This window comes from Podarcis gaigeae (genome assembly GCF_964106915.1).
Source record: "Podarcis gaigeae genome assembly, chromosome: 12".
Taxonomy (NCBI): Eukaryota; Metazoa; Chordata; class Lepidosauria; order Squamata; family Lacertidae; genus Podarcis; species Podarcis gaigeae.
This window is the reverse complement of record NC_139688.1, coordinates 29,724,954-29,740,538: the sequence shown is the minus strand read 5'-3', so window position 1 is coordinate 29,740,538 and position 15,585 is coordinate 29,724,954. Positions and strand designations below refer to the sequence as shown.

Genomic DNA, 15,585 nt, shown 5'->3' with positions numbered 1-15,585 from the left:
CCTTGACCAGCCTGAGGTGCATCTTTCTGAAGAGCTTAGTATGCAGGACATATACATGTGTGTATGTAATTCTTCTGTGCTGTGCCACAACACAGACACACCAAAGTCTGGTACTGATCACAGAATCCAACATCTTGAGAATCTCAGCTTTCAATATTTTAAAAGCAAATTTGCAGGACTTACAACTGTGAAGTTAGCCTTCAAAGTACATGGGCAATCGTTGAAACCCCAGAGGGAGTTCAGCAGGATTTCTAATGAGCTGAGCTCTTTCTACAAGTAGAAGATAATGCAAAATTTGCACACAGGCAAATTTGCTAAAGTTGCATGATTTATGTAACTTGCTTTCTGCCTGGAGAGTGTTAAAAAAAATATGCATGTTTCCAGTCCCAACCCATGGCCTCTTCAGAAACAAGCTGACCTCAAACCTTTGGCTCTTTGTGTCAAACCGAGTATGCAAGTGTACTCTGAGATGCACACACTACAAGTTGAGCCACACCTTCTGGTTTCCCCAAATAGCTTTGGACCAAAGCCAGCTCCCAAGCAGAGGAGATGTGAAGCTTGTGTCTTTCATATGAACTATAAAGCACAAACAAGGGTCAATAAAAGACAGCATTTGCCCACTTGCCTATAATGATCACCGGTTCCTTTTGAACAGTAAACCTGAAACTACAAGACTAAACCAAGTGTCTGTTTTGAAGATCAAATAGCAAGACAAACTGACCACTTGTTAATTTCTTTGCTGGTATAGTACTGGGTAACATATTTGATGACCCAGCCAATGCTAGAATTGTCTCTCACACTGGGGGAAAAGGAAGACAATACTCCCATTCAAAGAGATGCTTTACTGCACAAGTTATATATTTTGAAGATTACTGGCGTAAAGTGGTTGCTGTTAGATTGCAGTTTTCTAGCTGCTGAAGTTTATCCAGGCCCATCTAAATGAAAAAGAAAGCAAGTATGATGTTGACTTTTGGAAAGCAGGGATTAAGTAGACCCTGGAAGATTTATTTTGACCACTAGAAGTATAAGTCACCCAATAAAGCAGGAGAAGAGTACAGTGAAGAATCAGGGCAATGAAAAATAAGGTTGGAGGGCAAATATGTGAATTTGTGATCAGCTTCACAAAACAGTATTTGGATGCTTTTTTATAATTAACTGACAGGAAGCACCAATACATTTGGCATCTGTTGAAGAAAAGCACATCTGGCCATCAGTGCAAAATGCAATGTCAAAGAAGCAAGCATAAGTTACTTTTACAAGGTGACAGTAGACAAATACAAACCACAGCAGTTATTTCTACAACTACCTTCTTTGTTTCTTGCACCAGTCTATTCCCCAGGGCACTCAAACACAGATGTTTGATAAGCTTTATAAATCCTAATTCATGATCATGCCATCTGTCAGAATCAGATGAGGTTTTATTTATTGTTACAGGTATTGCATACTGTGCTGTTGGTTGCTGCGAAACAAAACAAAGCAACAACGATTCTCTTAATTTTCTTAATGAGTCAAAGAGAGAATTAAAGGGGGATAGGTGAAATGATAGCTGTGGACTCTGGCACTGCAACTCAGTATTCATTCTTAAGGGCAGAACTCTGTATTTTGAAAATAAGATTGCAGCAACCAAAAGACATTTAGACAAGGACTATGATAGCAAAGAACAAAAGGAGGAAATGGCAAGACTTTGAGGACTGCACATAGGTGAGCAGTAAATGAAGCAGGAGGGGGTGGGGAGTCAAGAGTATCAGCCAGAGATTCAAGGCCAAACAATTCAGTCATAATAATAATAATAATAATTTATTATTTGTACCCCGCCCATCTGGCTGGGTTTCCCCAGCCACTCTGGGCGGCTTCCATAGAAACCAAAAATACACTAAAATATCACAGATTAAAAACTTCCCTGAACAGGGCTGCCTTAAGATGTCTTCTGAATGTCAGGTAGTTATTTATCGCTTTGACATCTGATGGGAGGGCGTTCCACAGGGCGGGCGCCACTACCGAGAAGGCCCTCTGCCTGGTTCCCTGTAACTTGGCCTCTCGAAGTGAGGGAACCGCCAGAAGGCCCTCGGAGCTAGACCTCAGTGTCCGGGCAGAACGATGGGGGAGGAGACGCTCCTTCAGATATACTGGACCGAGGCCGTTTAGGGCTTTAAAGGTCAGCACCAACACTTTGAATTGTGCTCGGAAACGTACTGGGAGCCAATGTAGGTCTTTCAAGACCGGTGTTATATGGTCTCGGCGGCCGCTCCCAGTCACCAGTCTAGCTGCCGCATAGTAGTCAAGTAGCGTTTGGAAAATCATCAACATAAATTATTGTTAATGAAAATTCCTATGGTAGTTTTCCATGCACAAAGCCATTGACAATCTTTACAGCAATTATGTTAAACAAAGTTAAACTATAATCCAGCAAGTTGACCAAGGCAACCCAGCAAACCTGATGACTGACTGGGGCTTGGAACTGGAGTCTCCCAGTCCTAAAAACCACCTTGGCATACAACCACCCTAATGCAGTACATTTGTCAACCTACAATAACCATATTAGTGATCATAAAGAGTTGACAGTCTCATAATTTAAGAGCAAAGATCAGCATTAGGAGAACAGATGGATTTCTCAGTCCTCTCCCATCATCTTCAAAGGTTAATTTCAAAAGAGACTAATGTTAAAAGGAAATAAACTATGTATATTGCCTCTGCAGACAGGAATGTTTTCCTTTTTTAACCTGAGCCTTTTTTGCAATATAATTTAATTAAAATTATTTTTTTGTTAAGCAAGGAGAATGGATCCAAATGACAAAGGCCATCATCTCTAATAAGCCATACAACTCTGACAGTGAGCTAATTGTAGAATTGGATAGTTTCTTGTTTAACCTTCTTGCCACTCTCCTCTAGGAGGTCTTAGTTCTGGTTCAGCAAACTGCTTTCAGCAGCACATTACTGAAAAGTCAAACTTTGCTCCATTACTGGAAATTACAACTCAGAAGACCTTGCCCACTGTCACCCCTTTTAGATGACCAATACCAGCACCATGGATGCCCCTAAACCCAGGAAAATTACTGTGACCAAGGTTTCACTGCTCATAAATGTCAGCACTGCCTAAAAGCTGTAGAACAGAGTTGAAGTACAAGGCGGAATTTGAAGCATTTGTGTTCAAGGAAGGCATATACAAAAAGAGTACATTTCTTGGGGATACACGATATATTTAATACAATTGTGATTACATAAGATAGGTTCCTTCATATGAAGCAAACCTTCATACAGTGGTGTCCCGCAAGACGAATGCCTCGCAAGACGGAAAACTCGCTAGACGAAAGGGTTTTCCGTTTTTTGAGCTGCTTCGCAAGACGAATATCCCTATGGGCTTGCTTCGCAAGACGAAAACGTCTTGCAAGTTTGTTTCCTTTTTCTTAACACCATTAATACAGTTGCGACTTGACTTTGAGGAGCAACTCATAGAACGCAGTGTACATAGTAGCCTTTTTTGAGGTTTTTAAAGACTTTGGTGATTTTTGAAGCTTTTCCAAAACTTCTTTTGCAGCCATTTGGTAAGTTAAGCTTTTAAAACTTTTCTTGGGGGGGTTTGGATTTTGGGTTGGGGTGTTTGGAATTCAAGGACTTGGTGTTGGGGAGGGGTTTGCAATAATCTGGAAACTTGTGGTTTTTTCCTGCATTTTTATGATTTTCTGTGACCATTGGGCCACTCTGCTGTTTTTTAAAAAAAATCTGGATTTGAATTTCTGTGTGCTGGGTGGCTGGGGGAACAGTTGGGGAGGGGTTTGCAAGAATCTGGAAGCTTGTGTTTTTCCCCCTGCATTTTTATGATTTTCTGTGACCATTGGGCCACTCTGCTGTTTTTTAAAAAAATTCTGGATTTGAATTTCTGGGGGCTGGGTGGCTGGGGGAACAGTTGGGGAGGGGTTTGCAAGAATCTGGAAGCTTGTGATTTTTTTCCTGCATTTTTATGATTTTCTGTGACCATTGGGCCACTCTGCTGTTTTTTTTAAAAAATTCTGGGTTTGAATTTTGAAATGCTCTTTACAGTATGTGTGACTTTAAAGAGCACTTAATAAACTCTTGTTGTACCAAATTTGGCTTTGTTTGGACTTTTTTTGACCATAGGAACACATTAATTGATTTTCAATGCATTCCTATGGGATTTCGTGCTTCGCAAGACGAAAAATTCGCTAGACGATAAAATTCGTGGAACAAATTAATTTCGTCTTGCGAGGCACCACTGTATATTTATTATTGGGGGGAAAGTTGGAAGTGTTTGCTGCATATCCTTGTGCAATGTTTTCCAAAGAACTTTTTGAAATGCAAATACATGAAATATGACTCACTAGTAGCTATGCCCTTCTTGTTTATTCATAACCACACAAGTATTTCTGTCTCCATTTCAATGCATAGCTTAGAACACAAACATCTATCAACTTTACAGTTTGTTCTTTGTAATGCACAGGCATGGAAATAAAGGTTTAAACATCAGTCAATGTCTGCAAACTTCCTAGGAAAAGTGATCTATTTGTTTCATTTTATTCAGCCTATTTAGAAGCTTGCCTATACACAGCAACTAGAGATGTGAAGACTTAGAAAACATAAAAATGGGGGAGAGCTGTAAAAAAAATTGTTTCCCCCTCCATGACATTACATCTCTAACAGCAACCCATAAAATGATAGAAATAAACAATAAAAGTGGTATCAATAAATGCTTTAAGTTGACAAAAACAGATAGTTTGATTTTAAATATTTCTATGTGAACACCAATTACATCTTCCTAGGATTTCTGTGAGGCAATGCATGTTAAAATTACTGCTTCGTGGCACCATTTTGCATTTTTTCTCCTTGCAAATTTTCCTCACATTTTTTTCTGTCCTTGTAAGGCAGGTGTGGGGAATCTTCGGTCCTCCAGTTATTGGTGAGCTACAACTCCCATCATCCCTGGCCATTGGTCATGTTTGCTGGGGCTCATGGAAGCTGTAGTTCAAAAACACGCTGCAGAGCCAAAGCATGAAAGCAGTCAATTACTTGCTCCTGGAATCCTACCATTCTGCCTCTACTATAAGGCTTGAAGCATCTTCAAAACAAGCCACACAGACAATCAGGATTCTTAGGATAAGAAAAATGCTACCCAAAGCAGTTTTGGTATATACGTAGTGTGACTGCACAATAAAGAGTACACACAGTCTTCAGACTTAGCCTTATTCTTTTGGTCCCTTGAGAACAAATTCAGGGATCTACCATATTCAAACATGAAAAAGTGATGTGCATGACCAGTCCCAGTATTATATTTTTCACCGATTCACTTCCCTGCAAATAATCTCAAAAGCACTAGCAAAGAGGGCAAATGATATACCAAAAGCTGTTTTCAGAAAGGACTGTAGTGATCAACTAGACTTCCCTCATTCATTGCTGCATTTCATATTTCAATATTTTCCCCAAAGCTCCCCAAATAAAAAATAAATTGGTAGCAGGTAACAAGGTGGCGACAGCTGTCACTCCTTGTGCCATTTAAATAGGTACAGTGGGGGGAAAACAGCGGCAAGAGTATGGGTAGCAGCAGTCTTGTGATGGGGTTCACAGACAGATCAGCTTTTTTTGCCTGTAGTTCCTGCTATCTCCAATCACCTATAATTCACTTGAGGCGTTTGTCTTCCTCACTTTTACTATGCTTGAAAACATATTTTATACAAAGAATCATTCTTCCATGCTTCTAATGCCAATGAGGTTCCTGAATTCTTCTCATCAGCAATGAAATATTTGTTCCTTCTAATTTTCCTAGTTTGTTTAATTTGTCCGAGTACACAGTATTGTGTTAGCATTGGCATTTCCCAAAATAACTTTCAGAAATGAACAGCTTTTCTGACTCCATCTTAATTTGAAAACTATTTCACAGTTTTTGCTCTTGTTTTCTTTTCTTACTACCTAATGGTACTTTACTGAAAATTAAGGCCATTATCTTTTGTCTACTATTTTCAGTATCATTCTTTTCTTAGAAACATGATGTCAAACATTTCTTTATCACTTTCTCCCTAGGTACCTATTCTGTCCATGTTCCCTAATTCCTCCCTACCGTGCAAACTAGGTCTAAAATAAGGACTCCTTATTACTCGGTGAACCTTATGTAAGCAATTAATCTTTTGTAAAAACTTTCTGAAGTGTGATGGACAACACAGTTTGCCATATTTTTGGAACACTTCCTTAGGGTACATCTTATGAAGGTAATTATTTATTTTGTTTTTTTATTTATTTTTCAGAGGGAACTGCAACAAAATGTTGCAGTGTACATCACTCCCTGCTTGGAATTCCAGATTCCCTTTAAATCCCCTCCCCCAAGGTTTCCCTGGCAACAGTCATTAGGCATTTCATGCCCACTGGGCATGCTCAGTTCTTTCTAACTGATGAGTTTTTTTGCTCCATTTGAGTTTCCCCACTTCATTTTTGAGGGGGGCGGGTTGGATGGGTGGTTGTATAAACTCATGTCCAATTAAATTCTCCATGGGTGTCCATGGGCAACTCTTTCTTTCTTCCATCTCTGGGGACATTTGCAAATATTTTCTCAGGGTGAAACAGGAAGTGACCTAGCCAAACAATGAGATGGTCCTTTCTACAAAACACACACACATATGGTCTGAAAGCACAGGAGCCCATCACCTTGCTGATTTTAATTAATTTTTATAATGAAATGTTTTTAGAATGTTGCACTATTTTATTGTTGTTAGCCGCCCTGAGCCCGGCTTCGGCTGGGGAAGGTGGGATATAAATAAAAATTATTTATTATTATTATTATTATTATTATTATTATTGAAGCTATGCAGGTCTAGGTCTGACCAGTACTCTTCCATCTCTCTCACCAGCCTTTCAATTTTCCCTGTCCGCCCCCCGTGGTAAGATTCTGGCCCCTGGTAAATGCAGCAGCAGCCTGTGCCACCAAATTATTATGGGGCTGTTTCCACCTCTCCCAGCCATAGGTAATTTCTGCTATAAATTTCTGATATCTCTCATAAGTATCTATAATGAGGTTTTAGTTACAAAAGCATGGGAAGATTTGAATCAGTATTTGTATATAGATGACTTGTTTGTTTATTTAAACCATTCATCTCCCATCCATGAGTGTTTCTACTCTGGGGATAGCTTACATTATTAAATCAACAAAGTAAGAAATTTAAAGACACAGGGTTGTATCCAATGAAGTCATTCTATTATGCAAGTTGTTTTAGTTTTAAGTTGCTTTAACAATGGGTTGCCTCCAACCTGAAACAATTAAAATGGTAAATATAAACATAGAACACATTGCAGCATATATTAAACACAAATCATTTTTAAAAAAAACTTAAAAGACATCAGAGCAGGTGTCAGAAAAGCCTATCTGGAGAGAGTTTTGGAAGCAAAGTAAGTTCTGCTGTTGTTTAGTCGTTTAGTCGTGTCCGACTCTTCGTGACCCCATGGACCAGAGCATGCCAGACACTTCTGTCTTCCACTGCCTCCCGCAGTTTGGTCAAATTCATGCTGGTAGCTTCGAGAACACTGTCCAACCATCTCATCCTCTGTCACCCCCTTCTCCTTGTGCCCTCCATCTTTCCCAACATCAGGGTCTTTTCCAGGGAGTCTTCTCTTCTCGTGAGGTGGTCAAAGTATTGGAGCCTCAGCTTCAGGATCTGTCCTTCCAGTGAGCACTCAGGGCTGATTTCCTTAAGAATGGATAGGTTTGATCTTCTTGCAGTCCATGGGACTCTCAAGAGTCTCCTCCTGCACCATAATTCAAAAGCATCAATTCTTCGGCGATCAGCCTTCTTTATGGTCCAGCTCTCACTTCCATACATCACCACCGGGAAAACCACAGCTTTTACTATATGGACCTTTGTTGGCAAGGTGATGTCTCTACTTTTTAAGATGCTGTCATGGTTTGTCATTGCTTTTCTCCCAAGAAGCAGGCGTCTTTTAATTTCGTGGCTGCTGTCACCATCTGCAGTGATCATGGAGACCAAGAAAGTAAAATCTCTCACTGCCTCCATTTCTTCCCCTTCTATTTTGTTTTTGTTTTTTTGATGTTGAGCTTCAGACCATATTTTGCGCTCTCCTCTTTCACCCTCAATAAAAGGTTCTTTAATTCCTCCTCACTTTCTGCCATCAAGGTTCTATGTGTGACCAAAACCTGCTACCTAGAGACAAATTTCACTATACCATAAGCCTTAGCTGCTACAGTAGCGTTTCATCTGTGCTATAAATGTATTTATAAATATATGTCACCTGAATCTTTATATTCTAATATTTTTCATTGACTATGTCATTATACTTAGCCAAAAGAGACAATATAGTGGCCACAATACAAATAAAGACATATATTATGTTTACAGATATGAACGGGAATTAAAGGATATAAAGTCATACCTCTTGTTACGTTTGCTTCAGGTTAAATCTTTTCAGGTTGCATCCTGCGGCGACCTGGAAGTACTGGAAGGGGTTACTTCCGGGTTTCGCCGCTCGCGCATGTGAACACGCTCAAAATTACGTCACGCACATGCGCAGAAGCGGCGAATCGCGACCCGCAGGTTGCATTCTGCTCATGTTGCCACCAGAGGTACAACTTAGTCATATTCAGAGCAGACCCACTGAGAAGAAAAAACAGCCACACCAATGATTTAAGGAACTTAAATCTATGGATTTCAATGAGTTTATTATGAATGGAACTAACACTGGATACCATCCAATATGTGCAACCACAATTTTCTTTCATATTTTTACTACAGCAATTAGTAATGAAGAAACAAGCCATTTTCAAAGTCACTAGCAGCTTGCCTCTTTGGCAGCGAGTGCTACTGCAATGAACTAAAAAGTAAAGTGTTTGCAACACACACAGTTCCTTTTTCTGAACTCATTAGTTATATTAATTAGCACTACAAATCTGAATAACATAACTTTTTATTGAGCCAGGTCTATTATAGGGATACATTGATTACAAGCAATGGACATCATATGTCCATAAAAGTAGATTAGCAACAGTTAGGAAGCAAAGAAAGAACCACCTCTAAATAATCCAATGGTATGCTCCACTATCCTGCAAAATGACTTACAGTTTGGGCCAGTGAAACTGTTTTGACACCAGAAAATCTAGACATTACCAGTACTACTTGTTCATATTTGTGTCCCTCCCACGAACACACACTCTCATATAAATGCTAGTTTAAAAGGGTTGTCTCCAACTAAGTATACCCAGAGTAGACCTACTAAAATGAATGAAGCTAAGCATGTCATGCCCATTGGATGACTAAGTAAGTTGTGCTCAGTTAATCTACTCTGAGTAGCACTAACATTGGCTACAACATTAAGTATTTAAATAAAGCAATTATCTAAAAATTAAACCAAGTATACTGGCTTGCATATAGCAGTTGTAGCATTTTTTCTTTTACACATTAATTTTCAATGCTTTGTGTACTTTAAATCTTCTAGAAGTCTTTTATGTTTGAGCCTGGTAAGGCTATGTTTCCAGTTTATTCTCATCAGCAGTAGATGTTTAACAGATCACTGTAAGTAAGGGAAGAAGGCTGGCAAGATGAAGTAGGGGGGCATATACCATGTAACTTCATCCACCTAACAGAAAGCGATGATGTCAAGTCATGACGTGGGCTGGACTACAGAAACATAGGAACCTCCTCCCTTTCATAATAAAGTCCTGCCTCACTCCACAATTTTGACAGAGCTATGGTTGGGCTGCATCCCGAGTGTGGCCAGATTTGCAACTTGTGCCAGATGCTTTTGCTGCTCATAGAAGAAGTCAGCCTGCATGCCTTACAGCGCTTGAGAAAAAAGAATTACGTTTTTGAAATCTTATCTAAATACAGAAAACCACAGCTGATGTTTAGTAACTCCTGCTATCCCCAACCATATCCTTTTTTCAGACAGAGTTAAAAGAGGGATTTCTGACCTGTGTAGTCTGGTCACCCTCAAGTCCTGAAGACTCATTGCTTTCTTCATTCACTGTATTGCCTAGAAGACACAATGCAAGAGATTTGTGTTATTGGTCCCTTTCATGACTGCAAGATCACTTACAATGTAAAAGTTTGCAAATTGCTTCCCCACCAAAACCCAGCCCAAATCAAGACATCTAACACTGAAATTAACAGGCAGTAAAATGTTCAAGAAACAGCTGAAAAAATGAGACGTGTTCCATGTGCTTCAGCAAACTTCTTATTCCGCAAAATGTTTCTCATAAATAGTTTCCTCATCACAAACTACTTCCCCCTCTTCTTATTGGAAACATTTTCAAAATTGGTTATAAAATACAAACTTGTTTATAAAAACACAGGTATTGTTCAACAAAAGGGCACATCATGTCACACTGCATTTCAGTAGAGAGCTGTCGTGTTTGCAAATTTTAACATCAAAGATGTTTTGCATTATAATGAAGATACTTCTGATGCACTGAGAAATTCACTGAAAAGGAGAGATCAAGCATTTTGAAATTTTCTGCTCTACTATGTTGAACCACGTTTACGTAATTATTAGTAGAGGTAGCATAGTTGTGGCCGACTGAGACCTCTGAATGGGTTCCTATTTCCTTCCTACTGTGAAATCTCGTTTGTACTGTTTCGTTTGTGATCTTGCTTTGCTGCCAAACTAGATATCCTTCACAACAACTTCTAAAATTAGGACTCACACAAAGCTAGAAGAGACACCACAACGATAACCAGCAACTGTTTTTGAATGCAGTTATCATTACTTTCAACCTTCTCATGCTGCCTGAAAAAAACGTAGGGTTGAATGCTTGTTAATACAGAAGTCACACCTCTTGGGACACTGAAAACACGAAGCCCAAGCTCATCGTGATGATGGCCTTACCTGTTGTACATATACTTGAGGACATACAATGTGGTTAAGATGACACCATCCTTGTAGCTTCAAGTGGAACAGAGGGCTAGCACACAGTCTATCTTTGATTCTGAAAAAAGCTGCTTTTGGTGTGATAAAAGCAAGCCAGATGAACATCTGCAGGAGACTGTACTAAACAGGGTGTTCTGAAAAACTGTGTCACCATGAGCCTCCTGAAGGGCAACAGAAACATTTGTTTTCCTGACAAGAGCAGTGAATGCAGGCTATTCTATTGGCCACTTCTTTGGAAGCAAGGCTAGCCAACTAAAGGAAAGGAGTAGGTGCAAAGACATAAAGGCCCACCAGAACAGGGAAACCAAAAGCTCAAAAATGTTGCAACTATTTGTCTAATGACCGCCCCCCTGACCCAAAGTGACATCTCATGATTAGAGATAACCACCCACCCAGAGTCTTCTCCAGACTTGGAGCTGTATTGTTATGTGTACATGGCAGATTTAGCAAAATATTAAAATTCAAGATATGCATGAAGCTTAACAGAGTCAGAATGCTTAGTACCAGCAGGTTCAGGCCTATTTTCTCTCCTTCCTCGCCTGCCCTAAGTTATCATGTTGTTCTGCAACATATGCTTGGGAGAGCACTCCAGGCTTTATGTGGAAAACAGGCAAGTCTCATAAAATAACACAAAAGTACTACATTATCAAGCTGTTTCAAAATCTAGCCATTTGCTCTGTGCAATCCACACACAAGGTTATTTTGACCTCAAAACTCCCAAGGAACTCTACATCTAGAGATCTACCCAACAGTCTCTCCCCTAACTGAAGACAAAAGGCTGGAGCCCAGCAGAATCAAACTAGGGCATGTTTCTCATTAGGATTCTATGTTTCAGTAGGTGAGAAGAGCACAGACACATTGGTCCAAAGCGTTCCATTAAAAAGTACAAATGATATTTTTACTAATGGACCCATATCCTCAAATGGATCAAAGCAAAACAAAAATAAATTAACATTGATCTTCCAGTTCCATTCCAAAAGCCCTGAAAGTCCTATCTACTGATATAGTGCTATGAGTTAAGAACAGATGGAAGTGAAGGTAAAAGCATTTTAAATATTTCAGATTGTGGTGGCAACCAATCTAAGCATATTTTTAAAGCTGAGTTTGCACCTGGCACCACTGACAAAAAAAATTGAACATGTGGAACAGGCAGCATGATGGCAGCCCAAGGCAGTCCAACAGTTGTGCATATACAAAGAATGTGAAGTTAAGGCCCTGGGCAAGAAGAGGAGACACTTAAGTCAAAAACATTTGTGTTCCAAATCTGAGAGTCAAAAGATAGTGCTCCTCATGCAAACGTGTTCATTTGCAAAGAACAATTTTGGAGGGCAGCTTGTCATGTAAAACAAAAGTTTTTATTTTTAGCCTGATGAAAGCTAAGCTTAGAAAGATGCCAGACTCCTCCTGCACACACATAAAAGAGAGAGAGAACCTGAACTGTCAATTTACACATGCTTTCTGATATTTGCCAATTTGTTATTCTACAGTACTGGGCAACCTTAATTTCATTACTGAATCCTGTAAAACATAAGAGCCCCAAGTCCAAACAAATTGCAGATACAAAGACCCAGGGGCTTGTGGAAAAACTGTCAAGTGCAGGCTCCTTTCATGCCCTTCAAACCCATGTGCTGAGTGGCGATAGCCCAGTTACATAGTTGTTTTCTGCGGGGGAAGCACCTGCAGGGCTGTGCTTTCTTCTGGTATGAAAGCACCCGTTTTGCATCAGTTATAAGACTCACTCCGGGCCGTTAGAGAGCAGGGGCAGCTTGTGTAAGCTTCCATCCCTAATGGGAAGTGGAGAGGAACTGGGGTGCAAGTGTGCTTGTGCGTGTGTAAAGCGGGGCATCAAAAAGTACTGCACCCAGCACTTCCCATTTCCTATCAGTCCCTTTCACCTCCTTCCTGTTATCTCTCTCCCCTCTTTCCTTCCTTGACTGGCAACTTTCCATACTACAACCTTGCTCTCTTTAACCAACTCCTGCTCTTGCAGGTGCTTGTGGGCAGCTGCTGCTGATAGCTGAAAGGCAACAGTGTGGCCGGGAGACAGACTGAGGCCCACCTGAAAGCCATTCCCAGCCCACAGCTTGATAATTCATACGGGTTTCTGCAACTCCAGTTGTAAAGACTTCTGAGCACCTAGAAGAAGCAGGTTTTCTGAAGCAGTGGTTCCCAAACGTTTTCGAGCCACTGCTCCCTTAGTTCCATAATCTCATCTCCAGTCCCCTAGAATTGCAGTTTGCACAATCCACTAAAGAAGACAGTAACACAGTAAAATTCAAAACATAAATGATTGATTGCACATTTAGTTTAATTCAACAAAATTGATAAACTTGATCCAGTGATACCAGCTTTACAAAACTTGATAGTGATTTGCACCTGCCTACCTCTTAGCGCCTCCCCTAGGTAATCCCACTGCCCCCCCATGGTGCCCATTTTGGGAACCCACTGTCTAGCAATACATAAACAAATTGAAAAAAGTGTATCTTTCTCAGATCTTTTTATGCTATTGCATAGGCATCAATTATTTTGCCATAAGACTTCAAACCAATATATTCTGATCTACGTATCTAGCCTTTCAAGTTCTGGTTGAGCTTAAAAATAAGTGTTAAAACCTCCATTCTGCCGCAGAGAATACTTAGCAGCATCCTTTTTTTAAAAAACAAACAAACAAGGTTTTCATTCCGCCATCTGAATTTGGTTTAGCAACATTAAGGTTGGGCAACATTAAGGGACTACTTCACTTCTCAGAAGTTCCATATTATTATTATTTTAATTTTGCTTTCATGTACATGTTGAATTATGCTGCAGCTGCCTCGCTACTGACCACTTCTGTCCTGAAAAACTGTAGCAGAGGACTGTGAAGGTCTTGATTAAAAAGCAAAATGTTAATGTGAGACAGGACAAACCGGGTGCAGCTGCTCCATTTCAGTGAACAAGCACCTCTTCTCCATTCAGCTGTGAAGAATGGCACCGACTGTAAATTGTTCTCTACTGATAGGATCCACAGGAAACGCAAAACTACACTACTTTCAACTTTTCAAAGCCATTGATATTTTAAAAGAGGGTCCTCAATATACAGGGGATTGGGGGGTGTGTGTGTGTGTGCTATGCTTTGTTGGTCTTCAGCCTTCAGTTTTGATCTTAAAATTTTCCCCTCTGCATGCAAAGCCACATCCACACAGAGAGCAACAGTTTGTGATAATTTGCCAGATGTGTTAGACAGGAAGAATCATTCTAATTTCAAGCAGAAAATACCCTTCACCGGTTTAAGTCAAGAGACAGACTAGATGCACACCACAAGATTTGTCTTTCCCGAAACGCAACAGGCGAAACCCCCAACTTTAAATAATTTAACCATATGTAATCCTGCTGCTATAGTACAACTCAATCGTAAGTCATCACTGGATTATCCTTAAAAGAGAAGATACCCACACCCACTGTAATCATCTGATAAGATTAGATCCACCTTTTCTGGACATTTGTGCAGGTGGAACTGTGGCATTTGTGATCATGTACATATTTGTGATCACATAAACAGAATCATTTCAAGGGCAGGACGGGATAATAAGTCAAAAGGGGCCCTATTTTGCTTGGGCTGACAAAAGGGAGGGGCTGTAGCTCGGTGGTGGAGTATCTGCTTTGCATGCATAAGATCCCATGTTCAATTCCCTGCATCTTCAGGTAGAGCTGGGCGATATCCTTTTCTACTGCTGCCAGTCAGCTAGATTGTCCAATGGCCTGCATATAAAGCAGCTTCCTATATTCTTATACTGGTCCATCGTTGAACTGTGGACATGCATTCTATGCTGGTAAATTTATCTGGTTTCTGACATTTCACTGACAATCTTCACTGAACACACTGCATTTTTTATGCTTGCTGATATCACAAGACTCCAGCGATACTTGTAGTTTTTGTTCAGGGCACATTTGGGAAAGGCAGAGGAAGTCCAGGTCAGGACAACACAAGCTTTGCTGTGGATCTGTGAAAGCTGTGAGGCTATCCAGAATATGTTTACATTACTAGTGAGGGTGGAGCGGAAAAAACAGAAGGAAATCTACTGCAGGGTTCAAGATTATTGTTACATAGTTGAGAGCAAGATAGTTCCTCACTATAGCATTGTTTTTTATTGTTGATGTTTAAGTGTGTTTTTAATATTTTGTTCCGAGCCGCCCAGAGTAGCTGGGGCAATCCAGTCAGATGGGCAGCTTATAAATAATAAAATTATTAATATTCTCATCAATAACCATTATACTGGGGGGGAAGTTTCCTTCCCCGCTGCCCTAAAACTCCCCCCACCCCCAATAACAAATGAGATCAGCATTCTGTCTCCCTCTTCACTTATGAAATACTTATTCAGTGATCCATTTGAGTGTTCTTAATCTGCAGCAGTGGATTGTTCAAGGTCACCTACTTTTGCTTTACGGAGGAAAGTCCTGCCCCTATACCAGATCACAATCTCAATTTTGTGCATTCCAGAAATACTTAGCAGAGAGAGAGGGTGTCATGCACAGCATTACCAAGACCCATTGGGGTGGAGTGGTAGAAGGAGACAAACATTAACAAACCAATGTTAAAGTATTGCTTTTTTTCCTACTATGGGCCTTTTTTTGGTGGTGGTGGTGGTTTCCCACATTGCTTATCTACTTCAGCCTCCCTTTATCATCACTTCTTTAGCTCTTAATCATGCTCAGCAACAATGCCAGTCCCCT

General features: G+C 40.2%; 1 protein-coding gene across 11 annotated transcripts in view; it reads right to left on the bottom strand.

Annotated features, from left to right (window-relative positions):
- Positions 1-15,585, bottom strand: part of UMAD1 (UBAP1-MVB12-associated (UMA) domain containing 1) — a 51,590-nt gene that overhangs the window by 9,533 nt on the left and 26,472 nt on the right. For 7 of the 11 annotated variants that reach the window (XR_014556751.1, XR_014556753.1, XR_014556754.1 and 4 more), the window contains exon 4: positions 9,920-9,981. Coding sequence is in view for 5 of the 11 variants with exons in the window: in XM_083705440.1 (XP_083561566.1) it covers positions 9,920-9,981 (62 nt within the window). In the remaining 6 variants the exon portion in view is untranslated. Of the gene's footprint in view, positions 1-873; positions 936-9,919; positions 9,982-15,585 lie in introns of all 11 variants that reach the window. The other 4 variants (XR_014556750.1, XR_014556752.1, XM_083705438.1 and 1 more) reach the window with 1 other exon arrangement.